We start from the raw sequence: 13,543 nt of genomic DNA, 5'->3' as shown, positions 1-13,543 counted from the left end.
GTTAAAACCTAATTAAATTCTATAAATTGGACTTAATAAGGCTCAATAAAGTCATATTACAGTTAATAAATTGTTAATATAAACAAATTAAAAGGTGAAAGACCTTTGCTCTGTTTATAACAGCACATATAAAGTTTTATATGGATTCTTTATTAAATTTTTATAAAGAATTTATAAAACTTTTATTAAATTCCTTATTTGAAACATATTCATTTTTTTTCACGGGATTTCGTTTGGTGGAAATTTGTTATCCATTTTAAATAATGAGTAATACTTCTAACTTTTATAACTCGTTGGGCATTTTATAGAGGGAAAGCCTGTTTGATAATTAATATTAGAATGGGAAGAATGCCTATATTTTTCGATATCTAATTTTCCTTGTTTAGTCATTTGAAATTGCTTCATATTCATTGACTCAGTAATTACTAGCATACAAATTGCGCCATAAGAGATATCCGATTTCTACAAATAAAAATTGCAGACTTTCCGCTTTTCCGTGCCGATTGCTTTCACGCGTGGGTAATTTTTCCTCGCCGCGGTAATGCAAATCTCAAACTTGCTCCTCTCGCGTTTGTTCCTCTTCCACGCTTTCTATTACTTTCTATCGTGTTGAGGATCTTTCGCGTGCGTCCGCTCGCCACCGCCGCCGCAGCCGGACAGATATACCGGCGTTAAATAATTTCCGCGCGGGGACGGAAAGTACTTTAAGCCGGCGCTATCTGCAGGTTGCGCCAACAAAAGAACGAGAGGAATCGTTCGACAAGAAACCGATGAAGGGTTTATCTTAATCCACGGTTCACCGAGCAGACGAGCTCCTCGCCAATACCCCTGGGCCACCCCTTTCATCGTTTATGCCCGCCCTCTCGCACGTAACCGATCACACTTCGCTTGTTTTACTAGATATTTTTTGTTATCTGGACCACTTATAATCGTGGCCGCGTTTGTAACGAGCCGGATAGTACAATTATACCGGAAGCTCCTATTTAATCGCATTGTTTTTATTTGAATCAATCATTTCTTTCTTTCGTCTATTTTCTGCCGCTTTTAATATATTTCTATTGTGTTCGAGATATGTTTATTATACTTGAATGTTTCTCGAATTTGGATACATTATTCTTTGTCGCGATTTACTTAACAGAAACCTCGAGAAACATGTTAGGCAACGAGGGGTAAACCGCTGAGGGCATTGTGGTGTACACAGTACAAATAAAATGTTAATGTTAACATTTTTTACATATCCCTAAGCTAAAATAACATTTATCGCTCGTCTTACTTTTTCACAAATTATAAATGTTAATTAATCAACACTATACTTCACATTTATGTTTGTGTTCTTTCAACCGTGAGTGTGATGTAATAAAAATGACGTAAAAAAAACAGCCAGGATAAGTAAACTGTACGAATGGTTACAAATCAGAATAGTTCAAATAATTTTTAAGAAATGTCGGTATTACATGTTTTGATTGATTTTGTGAAATATGTAGTTGTGTTAAAAGAACTCAAAATAATATTCAATTTTTAAATAACACACGTAAAGCGTCAAGTTATTATGTTAACATAAATATAACACATAAAAGTGTTACGAAAATAATAATATATACGTTTTATGTTAATTTTACATTGAAGTAAGAATCAAGTCTTGGTAACACAAGAAATTGTTAACATTTGAATACACGTTTTTTTTTACTGTGTACCGATTTGCGGCATTACTGGGCATTTTTTGGGGCATTAAGCTTTGCTGGGGCATTGCAAAGATAAAATAAGATAAAGCAATGCCCACTGGGCATTAGTAGGCATTGGTGCACATAATTTTGGCCAGAGGTTTACCCCTCGTTAGGCAATTGAAACGACATTGCAGCCGCGATAACACTAATAGCGGTGTTTCCGAGAGCTCGCGGGGAAAAAGAAACCTGCTTAAATGTTCTGCATCGGACCACTTCCGGAGACCTCCGATTCTGCATCCTGGGTAAAAACACTTAACGAAGTTATTGGACGTCTTCGGGCCGGCCGCAGGATACCGTTAACAAAAACGCGGAACGTCGGCGAGCGACGAAGAAGCGAGCGATGGCGGCTTGAAATAGAACGAGCCGGCCGGTTGGTCGATAGTCTCGCGCGAGATCGGTTGACGTTTTCCTGGAACGTTACCATTTCACACTCGCGGGTGGCAGAGACAAAAATCCAGGAGAGGGAAAGTCTGACGAATCGATTCGAAAGGATGTCATCGTAGTCGAGACTGTGGATGGGCGCAAACACCTGTAACACCGTGTTCGCGGCGTCACGTGCCCGGGTGTTGCCGTGACGAAAGTCCCGATGATCGTGCAAAAACCCCGGCACGGGATAAAAAGCCGATCGGGCTCGCGCTGTTCGGGAGCCTGGGGGTTCCCCGCCGGTGAGCCGCGCCATGAGAAACGTTAAAGCGAGAATTTGTCATTAGATCGTGAGATTTGCGGTTAGATGATGCGCAATCCGATATAGTTCTTGCCTCGGTGATTCTTAGTCAATCGTTTATCGCTTTTCTCGCCGTTGTAGCGTAAATCGATTATAGTTGGCTCGCTATTTTTCGTCCGCGCGAAACGATATTGTTACGCCAAGAGGTAGGGTTTACCAGTGATATTTAATTCTCAGCTTATGCAGGACCGACCGACGACGACTTCATCTCGCCTAAGTGACTCGAAGAGTGTCCCATCCCGCGGTCTGTCGAGCGACCAGGGAACCTCCGTGGTGCACACGTTAAGTACTCCCGGATCGGACAAGCGTGCGCATACTCGATTCTCTTGATACACAGTCAGCATGACTCCGCGATCCGCACCCTCGACCACCGACGGTGTCCCGCTGACTATTTATCTTGTTACATCGAAGTGATCCGATTCTAACAGGAGATCAATGACGGCCGCCGACCACCGCGGCTACCCGGCTTCTTGTTGCGTGCGATTCCTCGCGGAAATGTAACGACGATACAAGAAGCTTTATCGTATCAATTGAAAAGCGCAGCCTCGCTGTCTTGTATTTCCTGCAAGAGAAAGAATATGTTATTTAATTATATAACCTGTCACATGAGATTAAACAAGCCAAGATAAACTACTATACCACAGTGTGACTTAAGGCTTTCTCTTTGTATTCTGATTTGAGGCTGCGGGTTGCAAAGTGGAGATGATTGAATTAAATTTAGTTAATCGCGGAATATGTATAAAATGCATCTCGTTCCTTTCGCTCGACGAGCAATCGAATATAACGCAATCGATAACGCCGATGGCTATGAATCAATAATGCAGGAACGAACTTTCCGTAGCGGCCATATAACGTGCTAGTGGACACTTAAGCGAGGCGACAGAGGCACGTCTCGGGCCATGTGTTACCTAATAATTGCGTTCGGTAGTCGCCCAACAAATATTTATTGCTACTTACCGGTCAGTGAATGTAAACGGGTCGGGCCGCTCTAATGGAGAACACCTAATTTCGCCCACGCGGTCGCGATCAAGCCGCTTCGTGTCTGAGAAAATTAATTCGATTCGTAGGTCCATTCTCTGATAATAACGTCGTCGGAGATATTGTCGTGAGTCATCACTGTGGCCACTCTGAAATATATACGAAAGGTGTATTATGGCAATCACGCGTTATGCAATCAATTTTTGTCATGCTTCGAAAGTTGTTTGCAGTAGGAACGATAATTTTTAACGTAATAAGTTTTCCGTATTAAGTTTCCTCCGTATCTTATTAATATCAGCTGTTTATTCGCGATGCCGTGAGCGAAGCATGACGTGCCGCATTGACTTCAATTATCGACGAGACCACGAGACAATTTCCTTCGGACGCTAATCAACCAATAGCGCCAGGGAAAAGTACACGACGAGTTAGGACAATATGGATAAACGACGACGAAAATGTTAGGGCGGACAGTAGCAAGAACCGGAACGCATGTCAACTCGTCATCGTCGCCGAAATGTCAGTAGGTGTTTGGCCAGGTCGCTAATGTAATATTGTTTGCAGGAGTATCGGATGTAGACAGCGAGTAACTCGGGAAAAATCGTTAAGAAAGCCTCTGAAGCTTACCAGCCAGTGCTGTATTTCTAATCTTTAAAAGGTAAAAATATTATGTAGGACATTCTCACGGAATATACTTTGTGGATAATAGGTACATTTGTACGATATAATTTTACGTTTGATACAATATATATTTTTTTTAACTCAAAACTTTGATAGTAAAACTGAAAAAGATACCAGAGTCGAAATTTTGGCCCTATATGTTGAACCTTTAATTCTATTATATGGTAGGACCTAAGACAGTAAAAGAGGTCGAACTGCAAGTACAAAATTTACTCCTACTTTAAAACTGATAGTGTCGGCACTTTCTACCTTTGCCAATTTAGCATTAAAGTAGGTCCTTTTAAGTAGGAGCTAAAGTAAATTTTTAGAATTAAAGATTCAAGGAAGGTGTAAAATAATATAACGTCATCAAAGTAGGTTATTGCTGATTTATGTAGGTGTATAGATCAGCTAAGTAGGTGTAAATTATCAGTAAAAGTGTATAAATCAAAATAGTACCCAAATTTCGACTCGGGTAATTGGATAAATGTCTATAATGATGAATATAATGATCATTTCAATAATTATCGTGCATGATACTTTGTGGCCGTGTTACTGAACGCCGTAAACTGCAACCTGGCGGAGTCGGGGAATTGCGTTTTCCGCGGACGTTGCCGTATTCCCCCGCTGTGCTCATCGTTCCATTTAACTTACACGGCTACGATATGTTCCGATTAATCGCAGGTTACACCGGCGCGAATTAACTGATCGTTCGCGGTTGGCCCGAGCGCGCAACATCACTCGCGCTGTACCGGCCGACGCAACCGTCTCGCGTCGCATCTCGCGCGCTGGAGGCATCGCGAATCAGGCATAACACGTGGCAATCGTAAATATAATCAACCAAGTGGGGAGCGTGCACCGGGCATAAATTGCTCCTGCATTAACGAGATCCGAACGGGCGTGTGCAACATTCCGTCGAGCATGCGTTTCCCCGATTCCAAAGAAAAGGAGCGACGGCTCGTTAACCGCTATTGAGCATGTGCTTATGTCAAACCTGTTTCTGTACCTGCGCTAATTGCAGGGTTCATTAAACGAGTAACTTTGTCCCGATACTGACAGTAGTCGAGTTACGCCTGCACAGTTGCACTTGAGCCGAAGTGTCAAGCGTACGATTATTCGTATATTACTTCGTCGTCATATATAATAGTTGCCTTTGTTATGGAGAGATGCGTTGTTAAATGATCATTTATTTCACAAAATAAATAATGAAAAACGGATATGATACGTCCGAGATAATGTCCTGTTGTAATTTACAGTTGAGAAATATTTCTTTGCTAAATCTGTTATGATGAAAGAGAGAGAATTATAGACTAGAGTTTTAATACTTTCGTACACGGAAAGACCGGCTAAGGCAAAAAATAACTAAAATAAAAATGTTGCCGTATAAATAGTAGGGGCATCTACATTGTTTTGTGTTGCAACGTTCACTAAGTTTGCTGCACAAAACGCATATCGTTGTCTCTACTACTTATGATACCAATGCGGGTATGACAACCACAGATATAGCTCCAAATATAACTGTTTATTGGGGTTGTGCCAAAACCCTAATTAGACATGTGGTAACTATATCGGTCTCTCCGTGTACTGGGTTGATAATATATACAGTTATACATATATTTATGGAGGCATAGAAGCGTATCAATCGCGAAAGAAAATCGCTTCCTCGCTTCCTAACAAATATGTTGGCTTTAATTACGATACTGACGCGCATGACAGACATTTTACTTCTCTTGACCGTCAGCTATATTGCAGCACGATATATATTTCCGTTTAAGATACTCAGATGATCTTGATAGTCTCGAAAACATGCTTTCGATACGTCTAGCCGCGCTCGCGTTGCGTGTTTCCGCGTGTTGATTCATGCCGTAAAATTATAATTACGCAAATGTCGACGGATGTGATCGAGACGATCGAAATGTCATGCGCTGCACAGGCATCAGAGGCAGACTCGAGTATATTGTTTGGAAAAAGGACCCGCGGCGCGGGTGTTTAAATTTGCTTGTAACAGCGATACTTACCGGGAGCACTTTCGTGACTCGAGCACCTCCGTCGATCGCGTTAAACCCGTGAACTGCAGCATTGATCAACATCGGCGACGGATTCTCGTCACGGCGCGATCACGAGGTCGTTTCTTCTGTTCACCGGCCAGTTAATGGCTCCGTTTCTTTCCTATGCCGATCCGTCATTGACTTCCGAACGTGTCCGCGGCCAACCGTTTCGCGACGCCGTAACTCGTGCCAATCGACGGCAGATTTGCGTGACCGTGACGCAAAATGCACCACGGTGCCTCCCACTTTGTTCGATTTTTGCGGCGCGGCATTTTAATGTCTCCTCGCAGAGCACGGTGATTCAGCCATCGTTTCGTTCTCTGTAATTTATCGTCTCGCCGACCAGTCGCGTCCTTCCACGCCGTCGCTCTCATAGTTCGCACGTGCTGTGGGTAAAACCAAATGCTGCGCGTTAATCCATAAGCCCATTAATTATATTCTATAAAAATAGTCTATTCTAGTGATTTTTTAATATCGATATATTTTTGATAAATATTATATGAAATTATTTTATTCGCGTTTGTTTATTTTTATTTATTTTAAATCATAAATATCTAAAGAATTTTTGCCTTAAAATTTGTTAATATATAAGAAGATTGCGTCTAGGAAAAGAATTATTGTATGAAATTATTTTATTATTTTTATTCATATAATTATATGAAATTATTTTATTCGCGTTGATTTATTTTTATTTATTTTAAATCATAAATATCTAAAGGATTTTTGCCTTAAAATTTGTTAATATATAAGAAGATTACGTCTGGGAAAAGAATTATTGTAGGCATCAAACGATACATTTACTAAATTTATAGCATGATTGTTGTGCATAAAGCAGATAATCAATTATTTACGAAAAAGCGAGTCAAACGTACATAAAAACCGAAATTGCTTCTCGATCGAAGTCATTGACCGTTAAGAATTAAATTACCACGTAATTTATAATTGTGTCTAGCTATTAATTACGATCTTGTAGATTGGGAATCGCTGACTTAGGCGAATCAAATAAATACAAGACAACAGTCACTTTCGAATGACTTTTATCAATCTGTGCTATTTTCAATTTATATGATAGATCTGTTTTGATAGAATTTATAATGACCAGCGTATAACAGCAAAAATAATATGGAAATAACAATTTTATTTAGTTTCATATTATATTATGTTTAAATTTCACATTGAACGAACGTTGTATTAACAATATAGTAAATGTTCTTTTTATAAAAGTTAAACAGGAGAATTTCTGAGTTTAAAGAAGAAATTAAAAATATATTAAAATATTTTTTTAATTGTGTGTTAATATTTTTTTAAAATAAGCGTACAACTAAAATCAGCTTAACAGAAATTAATAAACCTTTCACATTTCCAGTATGTGAATGCATCATGAGCTTATCTTTGATTTAATTACTTCTCACAGACACTTCTGACCGGACACACTTAATATGCGTTAGTCTTTTATCTTTCATTAATTTGTCTAGCAATTATTCAAATGACTGCGTGAATAATTACGCAGCACTCGCTCAGTTTACCATGATAAATGGTCTAGCCGCGATAATTATCTTAGTTTTGATTAACATTTGATTAACCATTGATTATTCAATTACGAAAAAATATTTTGTTACGCTCAATTGAGCCCTCATGCAGGTATAATAAAACAGTCGTTAAGTAATGGCCTGTTGGTATAAAAACAGGTTAATACGTGTCAATATTTAATTATTATATAGAATACACGTGGGTTTGAGCTAATTAACGTGTCTTAATTAAAAATTAAGAAAACGGATATTTTGGAAATAACTGTTTAGCTTTTATATTTAATTGATTACTTAAAACGGTGACAGGTAGATAACTTTTGGACTTTTCAATTATTTGCATTATTTGTGATCTCGAGGTCCACCGAAGAGACACAGTTGTCTTGGAATAATTTCGATATCATAAATAACAATTGTACGGATTTCCGGGTGGACCTCCGTTCTCCACAAGAAACCGCAGAGACTCGGCAGGAAAGATGATTGGCGACCGGGAGGGAGAAACGAGTTTATCCGAGTGGAGCCGCCCGCCCCACAACCCCCCGCTGTCGAACGCGCGATGGGAATAAAATGTGAAACTGTAAATTGTGCGTGGAAAGAATCGGTCCCTGGGCGGTCGTGGCGGTCGACCATGCTTTTCGTGGAGTAGCCGGGGGGGGGGGGGAGGTGGAATGGCGGATGGGGGTGGAAGGACTGGACGGATGGCGGGAAGCAGCACGAGAACGGATCGGTTCTCGCTCGAGCACGGCGAGGATTTAAATGCGCGTTCGGGCGTGCGAGACGGAGGGTGTATCTCTCGTAGATCCGGGGGTTGGAAATTTGTTAGGTTACGTCAGACTATCACTCCCTAGTGAATATGAAAAAAGAATTCCTCACGAAGCTTTCAAGGGTCGACTATGGTTGGAGGTGATGTGTCGGTGTTCTTGCCGACACCCCTTGCCCCCGTAAGAGAGCGGCCGGTTCGTGGGGATCGAGGTGATGGTTGTACGAGGAGAAGCTGGTGGCCGGAGGGTAGGAGGGATGTAACACGGTGCCAGGAATATAAAGCGGGGGATAAAGGAGATGGCGGTCACATATGCGACTCGTAAAAGCTCTTCTGAAAAGCTGCATCCGTTCTGCCACCGTCCTGCCCCCTTTTTCCTCTTTTTTTCACGGCGATTCCGCCGGAGGAAGAACCCGGCCTCCTCCATTCCAACGACGACATGGCTTTCGCGCTTTCAACGTCGCGATTGACCACAAAATTTGGCTCTTATAATTTAACGTGAGGTGGTACGAAAAATATTCATGTATTAAGATGGAATGCTGCAGTCCGTATCGTAAAGTTTGCCTATTCTCATGTCTTACCGACAATGTGTTATATACATATAAAAATATACCATATATTAAATATAGAAATAATCGATAACATTTCACATTTCGAAAAGCGAGAAGTACAATGTTTTTATAGCTTGTGATATCGTATTTTCTTTTTGTGTTAAGAATAATTTTGATCGTCGCCATTTCTAAGATGTTAAGTTAAGAAAAAAGAAAGAGAAAGCAAATTAGCATATTATGCAGCATGTCGCATACCAATAAAACGTGACCACATAGCCACAGGTCAGATCTCTGAGAGCATAGCGACATTGCGTTTCTATGGGAACGGCTTACCCCGGTTATCTCCCGATACCGGCGAATATTAAGAAATGCCGTTCTCGAGCGGCATTTCCGTACATTTGCGGACGGAAAATGAGCCATTCGTTTGCCGATCGGAATGAGGTACTGTCTATGCATGGCACGGACACGCCACCATCCGACCGTCCCATAAATAATCGTCCTCCTCTTTTAGCCTAAACCTCTTTGCTCTCTTTTCGGTCTCAACCCTCCTTTTTCCTTTCATCGCCCTCTCGCTTTCTTCCCCTCCCTGCCTCGATGCGTGCGTATTCGAGGATATTGCACGAGCTTCTCAGGATAAGAAAGATACATACTCAGAATATGGCAATGTAAGAAACATAATGGGACCAATGTATGGGGATGCGTAATTATACAAGACACATTATGAAAGGAATTCGTTATGGAAAAAACTAAAGTTATTTTTTTCATCGTTGCATTTTTCTTTCGTGTAACTCTTATTTTCTATAAACATATACAAACAATTCATACATGCAATCTACAAAATTAACACTTTCACCATTTAATCAAAGAAGAACAAGGAAATTGTTTTAGATGATCGTCAATATACCTTGTTAAAAAATTGATGTATCATCAGCAAGTATAAAAATCTCTTTTTTTGAAACCTCAAAAAAAATTACACATGCTTGCTGTACAAGAAGGAGACGTATATTTTGCAACGTTTACTTCAAGCATCGCTCTCTTTCTCTTGCGCCATTCTTTTAGCTTCCAGACATAAATGGCGAGTTACAAAAAACACCTCGTTTTGAATGCGACTGCTTTTTGCGGTAGTACTGACCAACGCTTCCAGACAATTCTTGGCGGGTTTGTCGATCGTTTAATCGTCCATTTCCACCTGTCAGCCCGAGTCGATGGAAGCACAAAAGCGATCTCTATCCTGAGGAGAAACTCTCGCAAGAAAGCGAGGCAACATTCGGCTAGGAGGGTTGCGGGAATGGGCAGCGAGGGAAGAGGATGTGCGGGCAGGGCAAGAAGAAGTCTGACATTCGAGGAGTCGACAAAGATTATGAAGCGCATACTGCGACGAATAAAAATGGTTTCCGCGGCGGGGGAGAAGCGGAAAACAGAGACATTGTTCGTTACGGGGAGTTCCTGGATGATGCTCCGTGGGAGAACAAGAGAAAGCATAGAGTTGCGCTAACGATAAATGTCCTGCGTTTATCGCATAACGTACAACCCTGCGTAATGGTTTTTCTTAACTTATTTTCATTCTTTTTACGCAGTAAATTAAAATCTTATTATTGTTGATTTTGTTCGAGTACAAAGAAAAGTGCAGGAAAATTAGCGACGACACTTTTTAAAATTCTACTTAAGAATTTTATATTTATTATTTATCCTTTCATTCTTTTTATTTATGTTCTATTAAAATTCTGTTACATACTTTACATAAAAATATGAAAACTGTCAAGATTATTTTCACTCTTTAATCGGAGATCTTCAAGTGACTGTTACGTTATTGTACACCACGTATTTAGCATCAACGCGTAATGCGTCGAGAGCGGTACGAAATTGATTATAATTGCAATCCAGGCTACGCACAGGGAGAATGAATCAGGGTATACGAAAAAAAAAATGTGAAATGCAAATGACATGCAAGATTCACGCAGATTGTGGAAAGCAGATAATGGATCCTCCTTCTGAGCGATGCTCGCCAAGTGGAAAGCTTAAAATAATTAATCGTACTTAACGGTAGTGACTCAACGAGATTTAAGCCAGTAAAACGCGTTCCGCTTCCTACGCGCCAGCGCGTTGGATTACGGCAAAAATAAATAATATTTTTTATGGTGCAGGAAATTGCCATCCCACTATAATAAGTAGGCATCAAAGATGATGATTGTTAATCAAGGAACCAAATTACCAGCGGGAATATCTTGACGATCTTACGCATCCATGTATGATGCTGTAATTGTAGAGTATTCTAATGCGCACTGCATAGTATTCCACAACGTGAATTCGGTATTCATAAGCGCTTGCACTCTCAAAAGAACGGAGAGATTCATATTGCACTTTGATACACATCAGAATGCATATTCTAACCACTGCAACCTGTAGAGCTAATAAATACGTTGAAATGGCTCTAACTGATATTTCCAGCAAAATGAAACTGTGATCGATCCGTGGTCATGGTGGCGCAAAACTGCGATTACGGAGAAGGAAGGGGAAGAGATGCGAGCTTGAATGACGCCAAGACCACGCAGGGTGAGTTTTCTTGCTCGACGGACACCTTTTTCTTGCGCTGATTGTGTGCTACGTGGTCGTCGCGACACAAATAGCGTATGATTGAGTGAACGCCGCGAGGGATTTTCCGGTGTAGGAATGGCGGAGTGAGTTTCGAAGTGTGTGGCGCGACGAGGGGTGGAATAATAGAAGGAACATAGACATTTAGTTGTACCGAGAGGGTAAGGCGCCTCGTGCAGCCTCGCGGGAGCGTTACAGCCCCTAAAACGATGTTGCCGAATAGAGCCGTTCCTTTCTTTTTCACCAAATTTTTGCACGCCAAGTTTTTGCGACCGTCTGATTCTCTCAGCCCAGAATTTCTGTGCTTACGATATAATTAGTAGAATAAAATGAATATTATTTGAAAGCGCAAGGATTATAGATAATTTAAATGGTTAATAATTTGCACACGAAGTTGATGTTAAAAAAATACACAGAGGTTTAATTTTTTTAATACAGATTTGTTCTTATATAGCATGATTACGATTAAAAAATATAATTATAACTATAAAAGCGAAAGACCAAAAAATTGACGTATACTCAAGTTAGTCAAAGATTCCCATGTTTTGAAACCGAACCGAAATTGAATTGTAGGGTATATCGTCATCGAAGCTTTACTCGCTCTTTTCCATTTCGAAGTAAACGAAATCATCGACAGTCGGTGGGGTCGATCAAGTAGACGTAACCCCTGAACTCGTCTCAGCGCTCTCTCTCTCTCTCTCTCTCTCCCCCTCCCCCTCTCTCCTCTTCTTTCGTTCTTTGCCGTCAGTAAAAACGGAAGCGGAGGGCTTGGCGGTTCCTGGTTTATCCGGCGTTTCTGTTCGCGTATCGCAGTATCCTATCGTATCGATATGACTTCCCTGAGGGTCGCTCGAAGTAAAATCATTAGTAATGCCATTGTGTTGCCCTCCATCCTCAACCATTCTCGTTCCCCGGGACAAGCGATGCTCGACATGCCCGCGGCCCTTTTTTGCAAAATTCGAGCGATGAAAGGCAAAAGGGATCGATTGTCCAATCATTTTTAACTTATCTCGTAATTGTAACAGACTATTTTCTATATCGTTATGCACAGAATTAATGAGGTATTAGTTAATGATATAAGTAATAATGTAAAAATATAGTGCGGAGCTTATAAACGCTTAGTTATTATTTGTTACATTAAACTAATTAACTAATAAATATAAATTAACTTGAACGAGAGAACCAAACGTCGACATATTTATCAAATTTTCAAGCAAACTACATAACATAAATGCATAATAATGAAAATAAGCATAAAAGAAATATCGGTGGTGCATTTTTATAGTCGTGAGAATATCAATAATAACATGCTGGAGAAGAGTACATTTATATAAAGAACCAATAATGCCTGTATAATTCCTGTAATTTATTTCGCAAATTGACGAGGAAACTCGTGTGTCATAAAGTAGAATAATATCGCCCAAATGGCCCGACGATATTTTATATCGATCAAAACAGAGCCTTCATCGAGCACTCAGTATTGCACGCATGGCCTAAAACGGTTTCAAGCGGAAATTTTTCACTTTGATTCCAGTATTTATCGGCACTCGTTACGATCACTGTAATCGACATGCAATTAGCCCGAGCAGATTAATACCGCTCGAATACTGGTAATGGGTACTTTGCCGATATGTATGTAGGTGTGCATTTCGCGCACAAATACACAGGCATACCTATTATGAAAGAGCTACAGGGGCTGTCCGTTGTACAACAAGAAGAAGAGAAAAAAAATGAGCCGTATGCATTCGATATTTTAAAAACGTGTTATGTCTAGAGCTGAGAATATATTTTGACTTTAATGTAACACGAATACAGAGCATAAGTAATTCAATTGTGTTCGTTGACACGTGCAATTCTGATCTTGTTGTAATTACTGAGCTAATAAAATTATGCAAGTACAATAAAATTGTAACAAATACTTAAATATCAGTAGACATAAAAAATATGATTCATGAAGTGCAACTGATGTATATTACAGAATAT

The 13,543-nt window shown here is 40.2% G+C and overlaps 1 protein-coding gene and 1 pseudogene across 1 annotated transcript in view; both read right to left on the bottom strand.

Moving 5' to 3' along the window:
* Positions 1–1,736: 1,736 nt before the first annotated feature.
* Positions 1,737–13,543, bottom strand: part of LOC105568138 — a 48,730-nt gene continuing 36,923 nt past the window's right edge. The window contains exons 2-4 of the mRNA XM_012023555.1: positions 6,102–6,517; positions 3,406–3,575; positions 1,737–3,010 (exon numbers count right to left, since the gene is read on the bottom strand). Coding sequence (XP_011878945.1) covers positions 2,881–3,010; positions 3,406–3,575; positions 6,102–6,173 — 372 coding nt within the window. The 5' untranslated portion in view covers positions 6,174–6,517 and the 3' untranslated portion in view covers positions 1,737–2,880. The remainder of the gene's footprint in view (positions 3,011–3,405; positions 3,576–6,101; positions 6,518–13,543) is intronic.
* On the bottom strand, positions 9,244–12,462 carry LOC105568217 (annotated as a pseudogene).

The sequence above is a fragment of the Vollenhovia emeryi genome, unplaced genomic scaffold (assembly GCF_000949405.1).
Source record: "Vollenhovia emeryi isolate VEMERY1.0 unplaced genomic scaffold, V.emery_V1.0 DF939131.1, whole genome shotgun sequence".
NCBI lineage: Eukaryota > Metazoa > Arthropoda > Insecta > Hymenoptera > Formicidae > Vollenhovia > Vollenhovia emeryi.
Note: the sequence above shows the minus strand (reverse complement) of the source record. Positions and strands in the feature narration are given on the sequence as shown.